Source organism: Falco punctatus, assembly GCF_963210335.1.
Source record: "Falco punctatus genome assembly, chromosome: 3".
In the NCBI taxonomy this organism is placed as follows: domain Eukaryota; kingdom Metazoa; phylum Chordata; class Aves; order Falconiformes; family Falconidae; genus Falco; species Falco punctatus.
Genome location: NC_137582.1, coordinates 58283136 through 58297003, shown reverse-complemented (window position 1 = coordinate 58297003; position 13868 = coordinate 58283136). Strand labels below are relative to the sequence as shown.

At 39.8% G+C, this 13868-nt stretch overlaps 1 protein-coding gene across 4 annotated transcripts in view; it reads right to left on the bottom strand.

The window, feature by feature from the left end:
* The window catches only part of SMCHD1 (structural maintenance of chromosomes flexible hinge domain containing 1), a 90777-nt gene that overhangs the window by 70447 nt on the left and 6462 nt on the right, over positions 1-13868 (bottom strand). Inside the window, exons 1-3 of one of the 4 annotated variants that reach the window (XM_080381364.1) lie at positions 9929-10998; positions 8354-8429; positions 7739-7900 (exon numbers count right to left, since the gene is read on the bottom strand). The exons of 1 other annotated variant lie outside the window; for it this stretch is intronic. In XM_080381364.1, coding sequence (XP_080237490.1) covers positions 7739-7900; positions 8354-8429; positions 9929-9964 — 274 coding nt within the window. In that variant the 5' untranslated portion in view covers positions 9965-10998. Of the gene's footprint in view, positions 1-7738; positions 7901-8353; positions 8430-9877; positions 10999-13868 lie in introns of those variants that run through there. 2 more of the 4 variants (XM_080381365.1, XM_080381363.1) reach the window with 2 other exon arrangements.

Genomic DNA, 13868 nt, shown 5'->3' with positions numbered 1-13868 from the left:
GTCAATTCTAGTACATAATAAACAAAAGTAAACAGTTTGATGTAGCTGTTTTGCGCATTTGAATTACTGGTGTGTTGCAGAATCTCACAAATTACTTCACTAGGGTCTCAAGGAGAGCATTAGTAACACATTCGGGAAAAAAATATAGCAGCAATATCATTACAGAAATGGATGTAAACATTATTCTGTTTGTAGTCTTGAGGATTGTAGTCTCTTTAGGATTGAAGAGTTATGACCACAAATAGTACTAGAACTTTTAGACCATTTTAAAGGCTTTTGTGGTAGCAGTATGAACACATGTAGTACACTCAGAGCAGGAACCCTCCTTTTCTCTGTGCCACCTATTGCAGAGTACAGACAAGATCAAGAATTGACCTAAATGCTTATGAAAGATTTCTCACAAACACCTGAAGCTTGTTCACTCTCTTTTAGAGAGAATGATGATTGAAAACACTACAGCAAGCTGCTTTAGCAACAACATGACACAGTAAAATGTAGGAAGAAGTGTATTTTTCCCTTAGTAGTAGTAAGTAGCTCTACTACTAAAAAAAAATATCAATGGACTTCAAAAAGACAAGATCCCATATTTAAATCACTTATCTGACTCATCATTAAATATGCTTTAGGCTTTTGGGCAACAGTATGCAGAGAGAAAACAGCAAATCTATGTCAATGATACTGCCAGATTGACCCAAACAAATGTTTAAAATGTTTTTAAACTACAGCAAGTTATCAAGAAACTTTGATAACTAGGCCCACTGATATTGACAGGCATGATCAAAGTCTTTTCCTCTCCTGTGGGTATACTTTCTTCCTGTTTCAGTACTTCTGGAACACAAATAAATCTGTCAAAGATGCCGCTATACTGTACATTCAAACCATATCGTAAAACACAGTATTTTTAAGTGTGGATGGCAGATTTGACCCTGAAACAAAATCTCTTGTGTTATTCAGAGGTCATCACTGAAGTTATGTAAAAGGAAATGATAATAATTTGAGGCAACAGAAGTGAAAAATGTCTTTTACGAAGAAGAGGAGGGGGGAAAAAAAAGAAATTATGTGAGTGATGTAAGAATTATCTACTGTAGAAAAGAAAAAAGGGAAAAAATGTAAATTTCTATAGTGAAAAACAAGAAAGAATTTGTAAAACTGGGGAGGTTAGTTAAATCCTTACAAACAGTTAATAAAATACGGCCTTGGGAGAAGGAACAGCACTATAAATAGGTCAAGCTGGGGCACAACAAGATAAGCTCAAGGAGAACCAAAACTGTTAACAAGACCAAACAGAAAATTACTTGAACTATGTATGAACTATCCTAATCAGCATACTAAAGATCCACCCCCGAGAAAAAAAGAGCCCCCACTAACAAAGTCCCCTCCCCACAGGACATGCACAGTGAAAAAAAAAAAAAAAGAACACTGTACCTTTAAATGGAGACAAGGCTTGGAAGAACCAATGAGAATTAGTGTGACTAAACATAATTGTAAACGATTTTTCAAAGTGTATAATAACTTTTACTGTGTGTTAAGAGGTGTGCTAGCTTTGTGGATTTAATACCTAGCACCCATATCTGCGCAGACATGCAACGAACAAATATCAAGACCATGTGTGGATTGGCTCTTGTACACTGGATGAAGAACCCAGAGTTGGGATAACATGAGGAACTAAAGGAAAAATTAGTATCTGCATGCATTATCCTTTTTCATCTCATATTATTATTCTGAAGCCTGTTGAGAGAAGGAAAAACAGGTTTTCCTACCAAGGGAATGCTCAGCATTTCATGGGAGATAAGTGATAGCAACAAACTATGTGAACACTTATAAGAAGTGCATTATTAAATTACTTCATATTCATAAAAGTCTTATGAGATGTAACAGTTAATTCTGTTTGTCAAACTGTTTGATTGCAGTACTGTTTACTACCATGAAAAAGTGAGAGTCAAGATTGTGAGGCAAATACTGGGGAATTTCTGCAATGTAGAAGAGTTACAGTCCTCAGTGTATAGTAATTTTATTTCTTGATTTAGTAATTTAAATTTTGCTTTAAAAAAAACAAATACCAAAACAGCAACACCGAAGCCAAAACTCTTTAAATGTGTAAAATATTTATAAACCAAAAACATTTGTTTTCTTGGCATACGAAACCATAAAAACAGAAGGAACTTCTTCAAATTCTCCTGTTGACCTTAATGACCATATATTAACTTGCATTTAACTCTCAAACCTGTTTGTTTAAATGCTACCATAAGTAAAGCTAAATGGATAATACTTGACTCTGACTCTAAAAATACTCTTTTTATTCAAAGATGAGACTTTTTTTTTTTTAAATAGAGAAATAGGGATTGGGTGCTTTGATAAAGTTATAGAAAAACAAATACAAGAAACACCTGACTACATATACCTCAAAGTTTAACAGTTTTAATACAAGGTGGTTATGGAAACTATAACTATGATAGAGGGCTAGATTTCTTCAGTTTTTCTACCCTTCATCTCTCCATTCTTGCAGTACAGGCCCTTGCTCCCTGTATTTCAAGCTCTCATCATCTTCTTTGTTCCACAAGTTTTATTGTGCTAGTATTAGCAAAACAGTATTAACTCCTTGTCTAGCAATATTAGATATAAAAGGGAAACATGATGGAAAGTAGCAATATCCCTTGGTTTTGCAGCTAAATATCAAACAGCAGAAGGTTCTGTGTCCACACTGTTGCACTCAACACCTCACATCATCTTGACAACCCACAGAATGAAGTTTTCTTTCTGTTTGTTATTTTTCTGTCTCCATAGATGGGATGCATGTTTTTTGGTATATTTCCTACTTAAACCCTCATGCTACTACTTATTCTGCGACTGAAAGGACGGAAATGGTTCCAGTTAACATGAATCTGGCAAAGCTAACCATATTTCTACCTGCAACTTTTGAAACATAAGCATTTACCTAAAAATGCTACTACCATCACACTTTTCCCTCTATGAGTTAGCATTAATGTCTTGTAAACGAACAATAATCCATAGCATCACAGAACAATCCTGGTTGGAAGGGACCTCAAGAGGTCATCTGGTTCAACCTTTCATGGGAAAGGGAGCCTAGAAGAAATTATCCAGCACCCTGTCCAATTGCATCTTGAAAACCTGCAGTGATGGGGACTCTACCTCAGCAGAGGTTGTTCCAATGAATGGTTGTTCTCACTGTATAAAGTTTCTTCCTTCCATTAAGATGAAACCTCTTCCCAGTGCAACTTGTATCCATTACCCCTTGTCTTCTTCATGTGGCTCCTTGTGAAGAAAGGGCCTCTGTTCTCTTTGTAGTTGCCCTTTAAGTACTGAAATACTGTGATGAAGTTTCCCCTGAGCCTTCCCTTTTCCAGGGAGAAAAGACCTAACTCCTTCAGTCTTTCCTCACCAGGCAGATTCTCCAACCCTTTGATCATCTCAGTGCTCTTCCTTTGGACCATCTCGAATCTGTCCCCATCTTTTTTAAACTGTGGGGACCCCAGAACTGGACACAGCACTACAGGTGTGGCCTGACCAGTGCTAAGTGGGATGATGACATCTTCATCTCTGCTAGTAACATGCCTGCAGATGCAGCCCGGGATCTGATTTGCCCTTGTTGCTGCAGCAGTGCTCTTGCTGACTCACGTTCAGCTTGCTTTCCACCAGGACCCCCCAAGCTGGCAAAGTTGCTGCCCAGCCACACAGACCCAAGCTTGTATTGGGCTTTTTGGTTATGTTGTCCCAGGTGCAAGACTTTGCACTTGTCTTCGTCAGAATTCATCAGTTCTTGCTTGCCCACTCTTCCAGCCTGTCCAGATCGCTTTGTAAGATGGTTTTCCCTTCCGATGTGTCCACCTCACCATCTAGTTTAGCATCATCAGCGACACTGATAAAATCACACAAGAGAAGTATTTCATTCTACTACTTTTGTTCTTATTTCTCTTGTAGCCTCCATCATATATAGAAAACCACAGCTTTTTACAACAAATAACTTCAATACATTTGCCAATAAAAAACAATCTGACAGGTAAAATTAGCAGAAAAGTCAAGCAGCTAGAGATCAGAGTAGCCTAAGATAAGATACTAACCAGCTATCCCAGCTTAACTTCAGCATCCACAACATGCACCTCCCAGTAAGCCACGGCACATTTCAATGAAACACAACAGAGGAGCTAGGGGTATGATTTTACAGCATTTCATTTTCAGCAGAAAGAACTACTACTGCCCAGCTTGAAGATCTACCAGTGTGGCACAAATACAATGAGGAGGTATGGTATCTGCCAGCTTCATACAGTTACATTCTCCAAATAAACTGCCCCACTGTTGACAACTCTTTGCTATGAAAACAACAATCTTACTTGCATGAAGAGCAGAGGGAAGAAAAAAGCTCTATATATCAAGAAAAGGAAAATGTAGGTTTGACACACACAAACCACCCTGATCCATCCACCAATCCTTACTTATTTACACCTTTGCAGCTTTCTCTTTTTTACTTTACACCCTTTTGGTACTTTGTTCCTCTGTTACAAGTTCTTGCCTTTGGTGAGCGTTTTTAGTACTTGCCCTGGATGTCTCACAACAGCTGGTTGATCTCCAAAGACTACATCCTCAAAGAATAAAAGGAGTTCACTCCACTGTGTTGAAACCCAAGTACATGTGGCAGAAGGCCAGAATTAACAAATAAGACTCCTGACCAAGTTCAAATGCTGATGGGAAGTGCACATAAGGCTGAAGAGGGGATGGGGTACCTAGGAGGCATACAGAGATACTGACAAAGTGCTGAACAACCAGTCAAGAGTAGTGATTATTCCTCTCTATCCAGTCCTTATGAGACTGCACTCTGAATACTGGGTCCACCGTTAGGTTTCTCTGAAAGAGACACTGAAATACTGAAGTGTGTCCAGAGGAGTCCTCCACATCATCAGAGGTCTTGAGCACCCAACATGCAACGAGAGGCTTACTGAGGGAACTGGGATTGTTCAGACTTTAGAAGAGAAGGCTAAGGGAGACCTTAGTGCTGTCTTATTGCTAGAAGGGTGCAAAGATAAAGCCAGATTCTTTTCAGAGGTGTACAGCGATAGAACAGGAAGCAACGGACAAAAGATGGAACATGGAAAAATTAATTAGACAAAGATGTATTTATTTTATAATCAAATAGTAGAACGGGCTACAGGTTGTGGAATTTCTGCTCCTTCGAGATACTCAAAACTCAACTGGACCTGTCCAGCCACCTGGACTTTGCTTTGAGCAGCGGTTAGATGGCATGACCTCCAGAGATGTCTTTTGACCTAAATTATTCTAGGATGCCATATAATAGTTCCACATGTCCAAGATCAACCAATATTTCCCTGGAAAGTCCTTGGATGGCTACTACAGATAACAATTACCATACACAGGCCTTCATTTTCAACAACATCAGGTTCAGCCATCAATTCAGTGTCACAAGGAAATGAAGTAGTAGTTAGCCTTCCTTTACAAAAGTCTTTAGCTGAGCTAGAGAGGCAGAAGCATCAAGCTCAATTTAAGAAACATACATAGACAAGGAACACTTAGGCTAGTTTGCACTGCTATACCTCAGTTTTGTTTTTACTTTTTGAACAAAATTAATAACAGCCTTAGTCAAGCAGAACCGAATGTATATGCCTGGAAAAATGAACTCCTGAGATCCATGATTAGCATAGAAAAAGTGAACAAGAGATAAAGGACTCCTAGAATGGTTTAGGTCAGAAGGGACCTTCAAAGTTCATGTAGTTCCAACCAACCTGACATGGGCAGGGGCATTAAGTAGATCATGTTACTCAAAGCCCCATCTAACCTGACCTTGAACATTTCCATGGATGGGAAATCTGCCGTCACTGGGCAACCTCTTCCAGTGCCTTACCACCCTCATAGTGAAGATTTTCTTCCTTTTGTCCAACCTAGACCTACCCTCTTTCCGTTTAAAACCATTAACCCATGTCCTCTTAACACAGCATTTGATATAAGTTTTCTCTCTACCGTTCTTATAAACGCCCTTTAGGTACTGAAAGGTTTCTCTGGAGTCTTCTCTTCTCCAGGCTGAACAACCCCAACTCTCTCAGCCTGTCTTCATAGGACAGATATTCATGCACTCTGATCATTTTCATGGCACTCCTTTGGACTTGCTCTAATGGGTCCATGTCTGTTTTTTGCTGGGGATCCCAGAGCTGGATGCAGCACTCCAGGCGGGGTCTCACGAGAGAGTAGAAGGGAAGTATCACATCCTTCAACCTGCTGGTCACGCTACTTCTTATGCAGCCCAGGATATTATTTGGTTTCTGGTCTGCAAGTGCCTGTTGCTGACTCGCATCCAATTTTTGATTGACCAGAATCCCCAAGTCGGCCTCTGCAGGGCTGCTCTCAAGCCATTCAGTCCCAGTCTGCACTGATAGTGGTGACTGCTCTGAGCCAGCTGCATGATCTTGCACTTGGCCCTGTTGAACTTCATGAGGTTCACACTGGCCCATTTCTCAAGCCTGTGAAAGTCCCTCTGGATGGCATCCCTTCCCTCATGTGTATCAACTGCATCACTCAGCTTGGTGTCACCGGCAAACCCTCTGAGGATGCACTCAATCCCACTGTGTAATTGATGAAGATACTAAATAGTATTGGTCTCAGTACAGACCCTTGAGGAACACCACTTGTTAGTGTTCCTCATTTGGACATGGAGCCATTGACTGCAAGTCTCTGGATACACCCATCCAGCCAATTTCTTACCTGTTGAACAGTTCATCCGTCAAACCCGTAACTCTCCAATTTAGCTACAAAGATGTTGTGTGGGACCATATCAAAGGACTTACAGAAGGCCAGACAGATGACATCAGTTGTTCTTCCCTTATCCATGACAGTCACTCCATAGTAGAAGGCCACTGGTTTAGTCAGGCATGCTTTCCTCTTGGTGAAGCCATGTTGGATGTCTCTAAACACCTCCCTGTCCATATGACTTGACATAGCTTCCAGGAGGACCAGTTGCATGACCTTACTGGGTACTGAGTCAAGGCTGAGTCATCCATAGTACCCAGAGTCCTCCTTTTTAAGAATGGGTGTGACGTTACTCTCTTTCCAGCCACTGAAGACTTTGCCTGACTGACATGACTTCATTCCCACAGTCCCTGCCTCTAGATTAAGGGACTTGAGATTAAGTGGGAAGAACAACTGCAGTGAAAACCGAGGAAAAAAAATTTAGTACTCCAGTCTTTCCCATGTCAGTTGTCACTAGGTCCCCCCCTTTCATTTATTGGGGTGGTGGTGAACAATTTATTTTGTCCTCCTTCTCTACCGTACCCATAGAAACCCTTGCTATTCTTCTTCTCATCCCTTACCAAATTTAGCTCCAGCTGTGCCTTAGCTTTCCTGATCCCATTCCTACATTCCCAGGCAATATCCCTATATTATTCCCAAGATACGTGCCCCTGCTTCCACTGCCTATGCATTTCCCTCTTGTGTTTTAGTTTGACCAGGAGTTCCTTTCTCAGCCACGCTAGTCTCCTGCCTTCCCTGCCTGATTTCTTGCACACAGGAATCAATAGTTCTTCTGCTCTAAGAAGAAAAAGTCTTTAAATAGCTGCCAGCTTGCTTCTGCTCCTTTATTCCTCAGGGCTGTTAATTTTTCTTTTCTAGGTAAGACTATGTTTTTTTTCACCAGCTGTAACTAAAAAGTTAAATTGTTCATAATCACATTGCATTCATATAGACATAATTTACACAAGATTATTTGGCAAGTACTTACGCAAAGGATTTTGCCCTTCACTGGCATAGTACTCATACATGCCGCTTTTAACAAGTGTATCATAATGGGGCAGGAAGTCAATTCGCTCCTTGGTTGCCAAAAGCAGCATTTGGTCAACTGACTGCAGCAGATACAAAGTAACTCCATCTTGAACAAGTTGGCCTGTAGTGAACATGAAATACAAAGTATACTGAAGAGCATTGCACCAGGCAACTCCTGCTCTCAAAGCCAGTTCAGGTTTAGCCTCAAGTAATCTCTGTATTTTCCTAGACATGGACCAGTCAGCATCCCAGCAACATTTAATTTAAAATCTTTGCACATTTCCAAGCTTAGTAATGCAAGTTCTCCCAGGTGATATATATTTACATGTATTTTTCCCCTATCATTTACAGAATTTGTGATGGAAGATAAAAAAATAACCTTGTATAACTGTCATCATTATTAATGAGTTGCTGTTAAAAACTTGTTCGTGAAAGTCAAATTTGCACCAATTCTTGGAAAACTACTCTAAGATTTGTACTACAAGTTAATTATTGCACATCATAAAACAATCATGTGGTCTTTACAATCAATATAAGACATATCCGTATTTATTTTGCCATCTAAGATACTCACTGAAGGTGTGTTCTGTAATCTCCTTCCTGTTTGTTGTGGTGATAACAAAGTTTTCATCAGTAGCTATGCCAAATGCCTACAAAAAATTGGAGGCTATTCAGTTACGATAATTAAGTACTCCATAAAGTATTCAGATAAAAAAAAAATATATATATATATATAAACCCTGTCTTTCTAGTCATTTTGCCACAAACTACTGAGATTTAACCAAGTATTTTTCTTGTATTAACTCAGAACACAGTTAATTCTAGAACTTCACTTTACTTGCTTTCTCAACTCAGCCAAAACTGCCTGTATGAGAGCAGTTTGGTTTTTTACCTGCTTAAAATATATCCTAGAGAGAAATATCAATTTTAAGGAGGAGGAACTGTCTTATGGGTAATCACCCTGAGGGCTGAAGAATGAGACTGAACAGCACTTCAGACTGTGCAACTACAACAGCAATAGTCATGATCTAGAGGGTGTCCCATATTTAATCGCAGTCTTTTGACATGTTCAACCAACCAAAGCTTCTTAGTGTTGGATACACATTGAAGTCTTTCTTCTTCAATTATATGACATATTTAAAGAGAAAATAACAAAGATTTCTTTTAGAAAATTCATTACCATTAAAACACTTAAGTATATTCTTCTAAACCTAAACAATCTTCACCACTTCGTTGCCTCCAACTTTTCAGTATGTTTCTGTAGCTTTGGACTTTTTCTCCTGCTTTCTACATACATTTATATGCCCCTACACCTGCCCTTATTTTTGCATCCTAACATCTAACACTGACCTCTTTCCAAAAAAATAAATATCTGTATTTTTCTTGTGCCTTTCCAGATCTTTGAAACTTAAGTAAAAGTTAACTCTGGTCATACCTAACTCCATCAACCCCTTCAGTCCTGCAGTCATGACTCCAACAGGTGCTTTCTGCACTTTTAGTCAAGATTCTTCCCTGAAGCTCCTGCATTCCCTGTTGCAGTTTGCCCTCATCATTTTCCACACCTCTTGCTTTCCATCCCTAGTACTCAGATTCACAAAAATATTTTTAAAACATTGCTTAAAGTTTCATTAGAAGTCTGCTTTCCATCCTTCAGTTACTTTCTCCCTATCCTTCAGTTACTTTCTCCCTAGCTGCAACTATGTTAAATAGACAGTAACTATCAACAAAATTGTCAAATTTCTCATAGCACTTGGTGCAAGTGAAACATGGAGATAGCATGAAGAGACTAGTGTACAGACTTAAGAGTCTGGAGTAATTATTACTTTTTAACTTCTACATTCAGATTACTTCAATTTAAGCTCTCACATTACACAAATTTCCACATGGCAAACCTGCACAGGAAAAAAAAAAATTGCTCAGAGCAAGAAAAATAAGCAATAAAAAACATGGCAACTAGAAAACTAACACCCTGCTGTACCATTCGAGGTTAACGGTCAATACAGAACAACTGGAGAGTTTCACATGTGAAAGCAAGGATAAGCATCTTCCCCCGCGCCCCCCCCCCCCAGCATAATTACAGTTTCCCAGTTTTCTTTACCTCCCAAAAGCTCTTCCACCCTCAAAACCTTAGGAAGAATGCAGTATTTACTTTAAGGCAGCAAGAAGTTAGGATGAAGTAGTGCATGCACAAGACAGCAGTCTGCTAACTGAGCAGAGGCAGCCTCCTCCTTCTGGTCCTTCCCACATTCCAGGCTGAGCCTCAACTAAACCTACTGCAACAGCCTTGCAGGCAGAGCTACACCTGCATTTCTTGGGGGAGCCCAGCACTACTGCGTCTACTTGCAGCAGGTCCTTTCCACTTAGCAACAAATGGCTGCCATTTCAAGATAAGCTACTGGGCAGGTTCATGGACCAAGTCTGGCAGTCCTAACTACAGATAACCTGTTTTTCTTGTCTGTGCCAGAATTTAAGAGGCAGCACCCTTTCTAAACTTTGGTCGATTTTTGGAAAATTTCTCAGTTTGAAAGCTTCACTTGTATATGAGACTTATTTGTTTCACTTCCTTCCTCTGTCTGTCCTACACTCTTAGTTATCCCAGCCCCTGCCTCTTCCTACTATGCCATGTAGAAGTGAGGTGGCTGCACAGTTGTCCCATTACATGGATGTGGTCTTCAGGAAGTTGAACTGGTCATTCCTGAATAAAAGTGAACCTAGTGGGTAATTTACTTGAACAGTTGATGATGTTTCATTTAATTCTGACAATGTTTGGTCAAGTTTTTAATTTCTCACTAAGATTCTTGCATGTAAGAGACATGGTATCTTCTGTTGATTTGATATAAAATTCAGGTTTCACTGCTGAGCCCCTTTTCACCTGGCATTGTGCCCTTTTTCAAATAAGCACTTAAGATGCACCCAATTCTTGACTTCAGAAAACTAACACGACATTCAGATTATAAATCTGTTGGTTATTCTTTTTCAAATTGTCTAGATGCACAATCATGTCTAGCTTCTGATGTCATCAAAATCTTGAAGAGTACAATAGAATCACTATACTTAGAAAATGCCTCTGCACATTCACAGTGAAAGCACATTCGAAGGTTATTGTGTTAAAACAGCTAGGCAGAAAGCTTTTGGTTTTTTTGGATACAAAAGAACAAGACTTTGGGGAAAAAAAGAGAGGCAACCTCCAAATTAATCCACAACCTAGGTGAAAAAAATGAATAATAATTGTATGTTCTCTAAAAACAGACATAGATACATCAAAAGTCAAGGATTCCTATGCTATTGGTTACATATGACATGATGTGCAAACACAAAAGTCAAAATGTTACAAAGATGAACAGCTGTATGCACACCAAAAGAGAAAAAAGCTACCTAAAAGCTAAAAAGTATAGATGATGAACCAAATTTTTGAATAATCTGGGAAAACAACCATAGCTGTTTAGTAAAAGCCATTCAATTTGTTTGCTAAGGTACATTTGAAGGTGTGGTGAGTTACACTGCAGGGTTTTGGCGCCAGAGAGCTGCAGGGGTGACCAGTGCAGGAGGAGGCCATGAATTGCCCTGAGCAAGACACAGTCAGTGCCAGATAGTGCTCAAACTGATGGAGCAGCCCACTGCATGCCAAAATTTCAACCAGAGGGGCACACGGTGCTTCTGCTCAAACATACTGGGGAAGAAATAATGAGATCATGGAGAAGCCACAGAGAAGACACGGCTTGTGACAGACAAATGGAAAGGATGTGCTCCATGCTAGTGCAGGGATGGCCCCAAAGGTGCTGGGGCCCATGGTAGATCCATGTCAGGGCATGGAATTTCCCTGCTCTGTCCTCCTATTCCCACAGGGCTGTGACCTTTGGACAAGCCACCAGAGCAGAAGAAAACTGGTAAAGAGCAGCACAGGAAACCCTGCACGTGGCCACCCTGACCTCTCGTACTGCCTGTTGCCTAACCAAAGGAATTGGGCTTGACTGAGCGTTGTGCACAGGACGAACAAGGGAAGCTTAGACTAGGAATGGGGGGAGAGAGATGTATGACAGATTAGCTTCCCCCCCCCCCCCCCCCCCCGCAATCAATAATCAAAAGTTTGTGTTAATTTACAATCAGTTAAATTAAGAAAAATTCCCTGAGTCAAGCCTGTTTTGCCACAGCAGGATGTCAGTCATTTTACCTATGAAGTGATACATTAGCCAAAAAGCTGTCTTTGTTCAAACAAAAGAAATGCATTCTTTATAAACTGGAGGCTCAGTCTGGAGCGCTGCCTATATTTCATGATACATAAATAAAGCTAATATCTCTCAATTTGTTGGTGGATGTTTATGGCACGAGATCAAGATAATGCTATAAGAGCTTAAAACAGCCACACAAATGCCAGATGCCCAAGAAGCTTTCAGTGAAACAATTTACAGGTACAATATATGACAGCATGAATGAACTGTAATCTTTCTAACCCTGAAATCTGAACCAAGAAGCAAGGTTCAATTTATATACTTGCTTCAGTTGCAGGTTTTCTTTACAAACTAAAAAACCCCCAAAACTCTCAAAACAGAACACAAGCCCACAAATCACAGACAACTCCTCAGCAGCTAAGACTCCTTCCCAAGAGGCCTCAGTTTCTTTTAGCTTTCACATATGAGCACATAAGCACCAAAGCAAATTTTGCTGCTATTTGATGTGAACACACACTGTGAGGCTTACCTGGCTAGTAACCCAACTAGAACACTTCACATGAAGTCAGCATAGATTTCACCTCTAGATCTACCATCTATTTTTGTTCAACAACCAAACGTTCAACTTCACGTGCATACCACCACAGCTTGCAATAACATGGATAGGCTTGAAGTAGTAAGTGAAGAAGTAACACAATGTAAGCACGGAATCACTGGTCTGCTTCCAGTGGTCCTCCAAGGCTATTACCATGAGCTAGTAATTTCTGGTGCTGACTTTTCAAACTGAAGGAATGATCAGTCTCACACGTGACTTACACAAAATAGTGAAACCAAAAAAACAGTATCTTTAGAGAAAACATTTAAGCCCCCCTTGCAATCCAAACTTTTCCAACCCAAAGAGTTGATCCCTACAACAAGCAACTTCCATACCTTTAAAAATTCTCTGCCTCCTCCTCCTATGGTAACCGTTCCCAGCAGGCAGATGCACAAGAATGTTGTAAAGAATTTGCTTCAGAGCTTGGTGAGGTAACCAAGGGATAACAGAGAATTAACAGCCATGCAGCTGCCTTCCACAATGTGGCACCTAGCTCCGAAATAATTTTCTGGCTAATATAACTGTATTGCCAGTGCAAGCCTCTTAAACGGGACCTGAACTGTATTAGTTAAATGTAAAGAAATCTGTCAACGGCATTTTCAATGCTGTCCATTACAGCTGCTCATTTTCACAAGACTTATCAACACAACTCAGCTACTTAATGTGATAAAAAGCAATACAGCTTTACTTGGAGTATTTCACTCCTTTGCAGGAACTTGTTCAGGAATCTAAAAAAGAAACCTAAATACCACATACAAACTCTAAGAGGCCTGTAGCCTTCTGTAACTTTGTATGTGATTAACTCAATGTGCCATGCTATTTGCTAATTTTTCACCTAAAGATACACATTTATCAGTTAGCTATACTGCTTTATGTCACATTTAAAATTATCAGTTCAGATTTAGAGAAAACCTCTTAGATCAACAAATTAATGAAACTATAAGGAAAAAGGATTTTATTCTCAAATCACAGATTTTCAAACCAGGAACTGTCTTTCAGTAGTGCTTGTGGATACTGAGATATTTGTATCATCTCAGTTATTCATACAACTACATAATACTAAAGTCATTCATACAAATCAGCAAATACAAAACCTAAGTTATAAACAGATAGAGCGGAGACAAAAACTTTGCTGGAAGTTGAGAACAACCGAATGTAACTCATAAGAGTGCTAATTAAATAAACTTTTCCAGTCCACTGTTGGGTCAGCTAGCCTCAACATGACAATAACCTGCTGAGGATGTGGTAGCAAAGATCTGGTACTGAGCACTCATGGCAGCAGAGCAAGTATGATAACAATAATCTTTAATCATAATCTGAATGAG